This window comes from Chenopodium quinoa, unplaced genomic scaffold (genome assembly GCF_001683475.1).
Source record: "Chenopodium quinoa cultivar QQ74 unplaced genomic scaffold, ASM168347v1, whole genome shotgun sequence".
Lineage (NCBI taxonomy): Eukaryota > Viridiplantae > Streptophyta > Magnoliopsida > Caryophyllales > Amaranthaceae > Chenopodium > Chenopodium quinoa.
The window spans coordinates 1,902,961-1,914,429 of record NW_018742959.1 but is presented as its reverse complement, the minus strand read 5'-3'; the positions used below and the strand labels follow the sequence as shown (position 1 = coordinate 1,914,429).

Below are 11,469 nucleotides of genomic sequence, written 5' to 3'. Positions count from 1 at the left end.
AATTTAATCTGGAAGGAATCTAATGCCATTAATTGGAGAGGCTATGCTTAGTCTATATGAATTAAGGAAAAATCCAAAAGCACCTTTTCAGGGCTCTTCAATTTTATTACAGGTAGAAAAATAATATTTTTAATTACAGAAATAAAAAACTTATTTTTGTATAATAATATTAATTATTTGCATTGAATTTTTTTTGCAGATGTGGTTAATGGAGAGACTATAATTAATTAGTCCTCCTGACAACAGTGAAAAATACACTACAAATTGCTTTGTGAGGCGAAAGAAGCGTTTCTCTAAGATGGGTCTCTTGCAACTTTGCTATCAAGTGAGTCGTCTCATGGTGGAAAATTGAGAAGATGGTTGGTGTCAACAAGCAACCCTTATGCCGTTGTAGACAACCATTTGCGTCTCCCCAAAACCAAACCCGGTGATGAGTACCTTTAACGTCGAATCATAATCTCTTGAAGTGAAAATGTGGAAAGTCTAGTGTTGCGGTTAGTTTTATTGCGGTTAGTTTTATTTCTTTTCTTTCTCATTGTTTTTGAAAACCTATTCTATGAAAACCGCCAATCTAATTTGGTTTGGTCCATGGCAAGGGTTCAATAATAATGTAGTTGGGTCGGGTTCAAAAAGAGCTTTCAAACGATATATTTTAAGCCTAATTCCGATGAATAATGAAGAAGTTATGGGCACGATTTGATATTTATATGCGGCCCAATGATCTAGAGGAGGTCCTATTATTGTTTTATCATTCCAAATGCGATTATGATTGATTATAGTCTTCTAGAATCTTGTAGAAGGTTCTTTCTAATCCTAATTTAATTAGCATTTATAAGTTGACTTTTAAGAGTTTTATCTACAATAAAAGAAGTGTTTTGAAGGAAATTACAGTTTTACCCTCTTGTATGCTTAAATTTTATCAAAGTAAAAAAATGCGTGGAGAACTAATTGCAGCGCCGTACGACACGTCTGTCGCCTGGCGACAGCCCTGTCGTCTGGCAACAGGCGCGTGTTTGGCGACAACGTCGTGTTTTATTCTTTTCGAGACTCTGATTTGTTTTTTATCATATTCGGCTGATTTTCTCTATAAAAAGCCTCCTAAAACCTCCGTTTTCAATCACTAACTCTCATTAAGAAATTCTTAATTACTCTATCTTTTTCTTTTCTAAACTAGCCTTTTCTCAAGCAAAATTCCGCACTCACAAGATCTAGACACACTTAGCCAAATTCAAAGTTGCCTTCGCCCTAGACGTTAAAGGTTTAATTTTTGAGGGTTTGGTCCCAAATCTCTCTTTCAATTATTTAATTTAATTGTTTGTTTTATATTTTCCTTGAAGTTACTAACGTGTGTATCTTTTTATTAGAAAGAGGTACGAGGCATCCAAGTAAGTGTTTTAATTGTTTGCATTGTTATTATAATATAGAAATCATATCTAGGTTGTTATTTTGATTCCTAGTATCATGTTTAGGTTTATATTTTGATTCCTAGTATTATGTTTAGGGAAAAAGTTATAATATCAAATATGCTTATTATTATGTTGCTTGATATTTATTTATTGTTATTGCTTGATCACGCCTTTTATGCATTTTTAAAGGGAATTGGTACTTGTAATCACGCAAAATAAGATAATTAATAGTCTTGTTTAGGGTTAATTTGATTATAATTCAAGTGATCGCCAATAATAGTTTTGTTTGTTCATTAATGTTCAACTAACATAGATAAACAGGTTTAGGATAAACCTATTGATTGCATGTTAGTCAGAAAGCGCACATGAATACGATCATAATAAAGTAGAGGCCTATTATTAGGGCAGGTTCAATCTCTTTTAGGTTGGATTTGTACCTTCATCCCCGAACTTTTTTTTTTTTTTTTGGAAAATATGAATTTTATTGCCAAAATAAGAAAGTTACAACTTACAAGAAGCTAAGCTGTAACAACACCAAACACCATAGACCAAAAAGGCCAAACTAACACCAACAGTCCAAGAATCTACCCAAACCACCTTCTAGGAAGGGTGCTTGAGAGAAACAAGGACACCTACTGAACTCAAGCTCAGATCCACCTTCTAGGAAGGGTTCTCAGAGCCAGGACCAGACAAGAACACCTAAGGCAAAACCAGCACAAAAAATAGACAAAAAGAACAGCTGAAAACACCAAAACTAGCCTAAACCAGCAAACAAAGAAGCAAAAGCAGCTAACAAAACAAGAGAGAAACACCAAGTGCATACACAGCTAACAAAACTTGTTGTCAGACTTGCTGACCAGAAAATAGCAGCAGCAGCAAACCTGAAACAGCAAACCAGAAACAACAACAGCAAACCAGAACTGCAGCAGCAACACCTAACAGACTTGCTACATTAGAACAACCTGCCAGAACAGCAAGTGCATACACAACAAACAAAGAAGAAATAGCAGTAAACAAAGAAGAAAGAGCAGCTAACAAAACATGTTGTTAGACTTGCTGACCAGAAAATAGCAGCAGCAAAAAACCTGAAACAGCAAACCAGAACCAGCAACAGCAAACCAGACCTGCAACAGCATCACCTAACAGACTTGCTACATTAGAACAACCTGCTAGAACAGCAAGTGCATACACAACAACCACCTGAAAACTATCTGCCACCCAGAAACCAGGCTGCAGCATACAGAAACAACTGCTACAGACTTCAGAAACCAGAACAACAACAACCACCTATAACAAGAACAGGACAACAACAAGACCAGTTAGAACAGCAATCAGAACTAGCTCCATGTCAACCCAACTGAGCAAAAAAAACTACACAATTAAGTGCTTGCTTCCAGCTGGGATTCTAGAAGCTGAATGAAAGATAATATCTCTGACTAGAACATCAACACGCTTACAACAACCAGTAAACAAAACTGCATTCCTCTGTATCCAAATACCATAGACTGTTTCAGTGAAGGCAACCTGGATCACTTTGTTTTTCATTCTGGAACTTCTGCAGATTTTCTTCAACCATTCAATCTCATCATCAAACTGCTGAACAGGCTTGGAGACATGTAAAATACCCAGAACCTTGTTCCAAACCTGTCTAGAGTACTCACAATCAAAGAATAAGTGTTGAACACTTTCATTACTATTCAAGCAAAAGAAACACCTTGGATCACAAGAGATGTGCCATTGTAGCAACCTATCCTTAGTAACAAGCCTATATCACATAGCTAGCCACAAGATAAACACACTTTTAGGAGTTGCCAAGTTATGACAAATGATTCTCTTCCAAGGAACCTTAGGGACTTGAGGTCTAATAGCAGCATAAAGCTTCTTGATTTTCATCATATTACCCTGTATGAAACCATCCCATCCCCCTTGATCATTCACAATATCTCTACAAGTTAGGATTTTCTTCAAAAACCAGGAGCATTTAGCAGGGATAGGAGTGGTCCAACAATCTTTATGCTTGAAATTATAAATATGGACCCACTTAACCCAAAGATTATAAGCCTTGTGAGCAATATCCCAAAGTAACTTAGTGATAGCTGCCTTATTCCACTCAGGGAGAGAAAGCAAGTTCCAGCCACCACAGACTTTAGGAAGACAAACATAATTTCATGCAACCAAAGATTTCCTAGCAGGAGCAGAGGAGCCAGTCCAAAGAAAGCATATGAATCCAGCCTAAATCTCTTTAAGAATTTTCTTTGGTAAGATAAAGATTTGAGCCCAATATGTCTGAATGCCAAACAACACACTCTTAACCAACTGGAGCCTCATAGCATAATACAAGTGTTTAGCCATCCACCCTTGAATTCTAGAAGTCACTTTCTCCACGAAAGGCCTACACTGAGCAATTGTAAGCTTCTTAGAAGAGAGAGGGACCCCAAGATATCTAAAAGGAATAGAACCTTGAGAAACACCAAGAAGCTCTTTAAGTTCTGCCTGAACATCAATAGAAACTCCTCCAAAGTAGACTTCATTTTTATCAAGGTTAGCAGAAAGACCAGAAGCACTAGAAAATTTGAAGAAAGCTTGGAAGAGAAGCTTGACAGAAACACTATCAGCTCTAGAAAACATCAACAAATCATCATATGAGTTAGGTTTAACTTTTCACATCTAGGATGAAAGTTAAAATCAAGAGTTAACCTAAGCTCATCAAGGCATCTGGACAGGTATTCCATACCAATAGCAAAAAGAAAAGGAGACATAGGATCACCTTGCCTTAAACCTTTCCTAGCTTCAAAGGTTGGGGTAGGGAAACCATTGATAAGAATAGAATAAGAGACAGAAGTAAGATAGGTCAAGATCTAGGTAATAAACCTTTGAGGAAAACCAAGCTCTTACATAACTGTAATCAAGAATCCCCACTCAACTGAGTCATAGGCTTTCTTCAGATCCACCTTAACCATGCATCTAGGTGAAATAAATTTATGATCATAGCCTTTGATCAACTAAGTTGCAAGAAGGATATTGTCTCCAATGTGCTTGCTTGGAATAAAACCTGCTTGAGCATCATCAATGACCTCACCAATGACAGCAGCAAGCCTAACAGTATGACCTTAGAAATAAGCTTATAAACCACAGTGCAACAAGCTATTGGTCAAAATCCTTAACATGAGAAGCATTAGGGATTTTAGGAACAAGAGTGATAATTGTGCAATTCCATTGCTTAGGCAAGATCCCTTTTGTAAAGAAATCAATAACACTTGCATAAATATCATCTTTCACAATATACCAAGCTCTCTTAAAGAAAAAGGAGTTAAAGCCATCAATACCAGGAGCTTTAGTGCTATCAATTCCCTTAAGAGTAGCATCAATTTCAGCATGAGAAAGATGCTGAATGAGATAGCTCTAAGCAACAGAGCTTAGCTGTTTACTTCTCCTCATAGTAACAAGATCAACAGCAGGAAGCCAAGGAGCCTTAGTCCCTAAAAGAGACTTATAGAAAGAAATAATCTCATGAGAAACAGAATCCGGGTCCTTAAGCAAAACATGGTTAGAGTCAAAAATAGAGTCAATTCTGTTCTTTGCTTGCCTATTCTTCATCACTGAGCAGGAAGCCAAGGAGCCTTAGTCCCTAAAAGAGACTTATAGAAAGAAATAATCTCATGAGAAACAGAATCCGGGTCCTTAAGCAAAACATGGTTAGAGTCAAAAATAGAGTCAATTCTGTTCTTTGCTTGCCTATTCTTCATCTCTGAGAAAAAATAATGGGAATTGCCATCTCTAAGCTTAATCCAGTTGATCCTAGACTTTTGTTTGAAGATGCTTTCTTGAATATCATTCCAGTGTTTGACAACCTTAATAGCATCAGATTCTTTTTCATATAAATCCAAATCATCAGGATTTTGAGCCATTAAGTTCTGAATTCCAGCAAGCTCAACAATAGCTTGATCAATCTTCTCAGCAATATTGCTAAACTGCTTGCTATTAAGAGACTTAATACTAGACTTCACAGAATTAAGCTTCTGCCAGACAGAACTACCAGAACACCAAGCCTGAGAAACAATATCAAGAAAATTAGGATGATCAGCAATACAGTTGAGAAATCTAAAAGGTCTACCTTTCCCAGCAGGAGCAGGACAAATATCCAAAAGAACTGGACTATGGTCAGATAAAGAAGGGGGAAGATAGACAGTTTCAACATGACCATGAGAGTCCAACCAAGCTTGGTTACCAAAGACTCTATCAATCCTAGAAAGAGTTCTAGGACCAGTGTGAGCCTTATTTAACCAAGAGTAGAAGGCTCCTTTGCTCTTGACCTCAGTGAGGTCCAAATCATCAACCAAACTCTGGAAATCTCTAGTCTCATGATCAGTAACATCAGTACCATGAAGCCTGTCTGAAGTATGAAGAACAGAGTTAAAGTCACTAGCACAGAGCCAAGGAGAATGTTGAATAGAGAGGTTTCTAATCCCTTCCCACATAGGAAGCCTATCATGAATAGAATGAAGCCAATAGACAACAGTGAGATGAACTTGAGTAAAAAGATCCTTAGAAAGAACACAACAATGTATAAACTGCTCATGAATCTTTAAGACATTGGCAGTTACTCTATCTACATTGCAACAAAGCCAAATCCTCCCTTTAGGTGAATGATCATAATTGCACACCCAAAGCCAAGAAGAGCCAAACTTCTTTTGGTAACTCAAAACATTTTTTGATTTAACTTTTGTTTCAAGAAGGCCAATAACATCAAAATAATGAGAATGAAGCAACCTCATTCAGGCCCCTGACATTTCAAATAAATAAATCATGACACCAAAGGGGGATGAACCTCACTCCTGCTTCGATTTATAGTTAAACCACCTGCACCATCCATTTCATTTGCAAATAAAGCAACAAAAGCATTAGAGGTAGAAGCAGGCTTATTAACCCTAGTTTGTTGGCTTTTTGTCTTCCTTCCAACTATTCTCCACCCCTCATCTGAATTTTGAGAAATATAAACATGTGCAGTGATAACAGATTGCCCATGAACAGAAGCAGAAACATCAACAACAGGAGCAGAAGCTTGACTAGGCTTAGGAACCCAGACCTACTTCTGCTTAGGTGCAACAGGAGCTTGTTGCTTATGAACCTGCTTAGGCTTAGCAGGAGCAGGTTTAGTAGAGCAATCATGACTAACCTTGTTGCACTTAGAGCAAAAAGGTGGAGCCCACTCATACACTACCTTGAGCTCCAACAGTTGCTTTGAAGGACTCTTAACCAGGACAGAAATAGGCATAGGCTTTGTAACATCAATTTCAATTAGAACCCTGGCAAAAGACACTCTAAGCTGTCTAGTAGTACACTCATCAGCACAAATTGGCACTCCAAGGAAACTGCCAATACGGCTAAGAGTGACAGATCCCCAACAATTAAGTGGGAGATTAGGAAACTTGACCTAGAGAGGAACATTTCTCAGAATTTCAGCACTGAAATAAAATTTAGGACACCAAGGCTTAACTATTGCTAGTTTTCTAAGGAACATATGAGGACCAGAACAAATTATAGTATCTTTATCATCACTAGAACACAGATTAATGATAAAGTACCCATCATCATGTAAATAAACATCTGGTGTCTGCATATCACTCCATTGTTGGGCAATAAAACGATGAACAACAACAATAGTAGGATAATTGACGCGGGTTATGGAACTTAGTGGAAGAAGTGGAAGACATTCCATGTGTCATGACACGAAGTAGGGCAAAGCTCCTTGGAGGTCACCTTTCGGGGCTTACCATCATCACACTTGAAGAAAAGAAGCTTATCAATATATGATGCAGCTACTTCATTCATCCATATCTCCTTCGTTACAAGGAATGTTTAGGTGATTCAAGTTGGAGGTGAAAGTAAAGTTCAAGAGCTTTCCAACGACTGGTCACATGCCAAATTTGAGCGAGAAACAAAGAAGTTATGAACATATGAAGTTGAGCTGTCCAGGAGCAGGGCAGTTCGGCCGAACCTACACTGTGGTTCGCCCGAACTCCCAGGCAGTTACAGAGCTGATTTTTGCATCTTTGCAGGACTGGCCGAACTCAAAAAGTTCGACCGAACCTACCCACAAGTTTGACCGAACTTACCCAGAGTTCGGTCGAACCTTTTCCAGTTTTTCTGCCAGTTTGTGCGAACTATTTAAGTTGTTTTAAGACGTTTTTGCATATTAATTTTTGTTGAACTTTGTAATCAAGAGACTTTCACTCTCTACCATAATATTTGTGATTATCTTGCTTTCTTTGTGATTTCATCCCTTGTAATCTTTGTGGTTATACCTTAATCTTAGCTTTACTTGGTGTTGGCTTTGATTAAGACCCCTATTTCATCTATCTTTGTGAATTTGAGATAGGTTATCTTGGTTTGTTGGTTTCAACTTGTTGTTACTTGATTTCTCCTCCCTTTTACTTGTCTTTCCTTGGATATTTCATATCATTTGGTATCAAGAGCCTAGGTTATTAGCCTAGAAAGATCCTACCTTTTTTTATTTTCTTTTTCCCCCTCTAAAAAAATCTCATCTTTTCCCACAAAAATTTGAAATTTCCCTAAAAAATACAAGCTTTCTATCTTCAAACATGGGTGATAGATACTATTATGAAGATGATGAAGGTTACAATGAAAACTCTAGATTGGATGCTCTAGAAAGGAAGTTTGATAGACTTCTTGAGGTCTTGGAGAATAGAAGAAGTCCTAGAAGGAGGAGGAGCCCTAGTGAAGAAGATGACTCTCACTCTCCTCACCGGAGAAGGGAACACCGCCAACTACACCATGAGGACAACCGTGACCGAGACATCAAGTTGGAATTTCCGGACTTTGAAGGTAATCTTGATCCCAATGAATTTCTTGATTGGGTTAGAAGTATGGAGAATGTGTTTGAATATAAGGGTTATAATGATGAAAAACGTTTCAAATTGGCCATCCTTAAACTCAAAAAACATGCTTCTTTGTGGTATGAGAACTTTAAGAATCGTAGGAAAAAATATGGAAAATCAAAAATCACTTCTTGGGAGAAATTGAAGAAACATATGAACAAGGCTTTTGTGCCTAGAGATTATTTCCAAGATTCTTATCTTTAATTGAACTCTCTTAAGCAAGGAACTATGTCGGTAGAGAAGTATACTAGGGAGTTTGAAAAACTTTCTATCATGAGTGGAGTTGAGGAAGCACCAGAGCATAAGATTTCTAGGTATATTGGTGGTCTTGAAAGAAAGCTTGGGCAAAAGGTTGATGTGCATGCCCATGGAAGTTTTGATCAAGTGGTGCAAGTGGCTTTGAAGTTTGAGAAGTATGACAAGGTGAGTAGTGATAGTGGGTATCCGAAGCCTACTTTCAAGAATTCTTTTGCTCCAAAGGGTGAGACAAGCAAGCCCATTGTCAAAGATGACAAAGGCAAGGCTCCCATGCATTTTCCTAACAAAGATGATCACAACAAGATGGGAAATCGAAAGACTTGCTACAAGTGTAGAGGCTATGGACATTTTTCTAATGAGTGTCCAAATAGTAGAGCTATGATGATTCGTGAAATGGATGATGATAAGTACGAAGATGAGAAGAGGGATTTTGGTGACCCTATATATGATGAGGAGGATGAAATTGTAGTTGACGCCGATGAGGGTCAAATCCTTGTAGTGAGGAGAGCACTTCACTCCATTTCCACCCCTTTAGCGGAAGAGCAAAGGGAAAAAATCTTCCAAACTCGATGCACCATCAAGGATCGGGTTTGCAATCTTATCATCGATAGTGGCTCTTGCACTAATGTGGCTTCAACAACATTTGTGAGCAAGCTCAATCTTGAAACTACCGATCATCCTACTCCCTACAAGCTTCAATGGCTTAACAATCACAATGAGGTGAAGGTAACGAAACAAACTCTTTTTTCTTTCTCAATTGGCAAGTTATATAAGGATGAGGTGCTTTGTGATGTATTGCCTATGGATGCTTGTCATATATTGCTTGGTAGACCTTGGCAATTTGATAGAGATGTGATGCATGATGGAAGAAAGAACACTTATTCATTCATGAGGGATAAGAAAAAGATTGTACTCAACCCCTTGTCCCCCACCATCAAACACAAAGAACCCTTGGGTACGGGAAACACAATCAAAGAGAACCTTCTCATTGGGGAAAATGAGATGGAAAAGGAGATAAATCAAGGACACATTGGCTTTATTTGTCTTCTTAGGGAAACAAAAGAGAGTGAGCGAGAGAACCCAATCCACCCCCTTGTCAAGGAAGTATTGGTTGAGTACCACGACGTTTTCCCCGATGATCTCCCACCCGGTTTGCCACCTATTAGGGGAATTGAACATCAAATAGATCTTATTCCCAGATCACAACTCCCTAATAGACCGGCTTATAGGTGTACCCGCGATGAAGCAGGAGAGCTTCAAAGACAAGTTGGTGAGTTGATTGAAAGAGGATTTGTAAGGGAATCCCTTAGCCCTTGTTCGGTTCCGGCTCTTTTGGTTCCGAAAAAGGATGGTACATGGAGGATTTGTGTGGATAGTAGGGTCATCAATAACATCACCATAAAGTATCGCTTCCCTATTCCCCGACTTGATGATATGCTTGATGAGTTACATGGTTCCAAGGTGTTTTCGAAGATTGACTTGAGGATGGGGTATCATCAAATTCGTATGCGTGAAGGAGATGAGTGGAAGACCGCTTTCAAGACAAAGCAAGGCTTGTATGAATGGCTAGTTATGCCATTTGGGCTTTCTAATGCTCCTAGCACTTTCATGAGGCTCATGAATGAGGTACTTTGCCCATTCATTGATAAATTTGTTGTTGTTTATTTTGATGACATACTTGTTTATAGCAAATGTGAAATTGATCATGCTAAACATTTGAGGCAAGTATTTGAAACATTGAGAAGTAGACGGCTTTTTGCTAAGTTGGAAAAATGTACTTTTATGGTGGATAGTATTGTTTTTCTTGGTTACGTGATTTTAAATGTAGGGATCTCAATGGAGCCTAGTAAAGTGGAGGCCATTCAATCTTGGCCTACTCCTACTACTCTCACTCAAGTTAGGAGTTTCCATGGTCTAGCTTCCTTCTATCGAAGGTTTGTGAAGAATTTTAGCACTATTTTTGCCCCGGTGGCCAAATGCATGAAGAAGGGTACTTTTGAGTGGACACCATCAGCTCAAAGGGCTTTTGAGAACCTCAAGAAGAAGTTGTGTGAGGCTCCAATCTTAGCTCTTTCGAATTTTGATCAACCCTTTGAAGTTGAATGTGATGCTAGTGGGGTTAGAGTTGGAGCGGTTCTTGTGCAAGGAGGGAGGCCGGTTCCTATTTTAGTGAGAAGCTTTGTGGAGCAAGAATGAGATATAGTACCTATGACAAGGATTTCTATGCTATTGTAAGGGCTCTTGATCATTGGTCACATTACTTAAGGCCTAGACCATTTGTACTACACTTCGATCATGAATCTTTCAAGTACATCAATGGTTCTCATAAACTTAATGCAAGGCATGGAAAATGGGTTGAATTCCTCCAATCATTCAATTTCTCTTATAAGTACAAGGAAGGGAAGAGCAATGTTGTTGTTGATTCTCTTTCTAGGAGACATTGTATGATCACTATTCTTGATGCGAAGTTTTTAGGGTTTGAGTTGCTTAAAGAGTTGTATCACGATGATGAGGATTTTGGTGGGTTGATGAAGAAGTGTGACGAAGAAGTCGATGGCTCTTTCATGGTGCAAGAGGGTTTCCTTTTCAAGGGAAACAAGCTTTGTGTTCCGAAATTCTCTCATCGACGGTTTCTTGTTAAAGAAGCTCATCAAGGAGGGCTAGCTGGACACTTTGGGGTTGCGAAAACATATGACATTCTTCGAGAGCATTTTTATTGGCCCAAGATGTTTGGTGATGTGCAAGATGTGATAGCTCGTTGTGGGGCTTGTCACAAGGCTAAGAGTCAATTCCGTGAAGGACTCTACTCTCCTCTTCCGGTCCCTAGTCACCCTTGGGATGATCTTAGCATGGATTTTGTGGTTGCTCTCCCTCACACTCAAAGGCAAAATGATTCTGTGTTTGTT

General features: G+C 38.6%; 2 protein-coding genes across 2 annotated transcripts; one reads left to right on the top strand and one right to left on the bottom strand.

Annotated features, from left to right (window-relative positions):
- Nucleotides 1-5,002: 5,002 nt before the first annotated feature.
- LOC110728770 lies at nucleotides 5,003-6,181 on the bottom strand. The gene has a single exon (XM_021908420.1). The coding sequence runs from the start codon at nucleotides 6,179-6,181 to the stop codon at nucleotides 5,003-5,005; it is 1,179 nt and encodes a 392-aa protein (XP_021764112.1).
- Nucleotides 6,182-8,533: 2,352 nt separating this feature from the next.
- Nucleotides 8,534-10,759, top strand: LOC110728769. The gene is made up of 2 exons (XM_021908418.1): nucleotides 8,534-10,053; nucleotides 10,252-10,759. Exons 1-2 carry the CDS (start codon nucleotides 8,534-8,536, stop codon nucleotides 10,757-10,759), a joined length of 2,028 nt encoding a protein of 675 aa, XP_021764110.1.
- Nucleotides 10,760-11,469: the final 710 nt, after the last annotated feature.

Coding starts and splice junctions, on each gene's coding strand:
- LOC110728770 (XM_021908420.1), bottom strand. CDS start 6,181: ATGAGGTTGCTTCATTCTCATTATTTTGATGTTATTGGCCTTCTTGAA.
- LOC110728769 (XM_021908418.1), top strand. CDS start 8,534: ATGTCGGTAGAGAAGTATACTAGGGAGTTTGAAAAACTTTCTATCATG. Junction 10,054..10,251: donor AAGATTGACTTGAGGATGGG/GTATCATCAAAT, acceptor ACTTGTTTATAG/CAAATGTGAAATTGATCATG.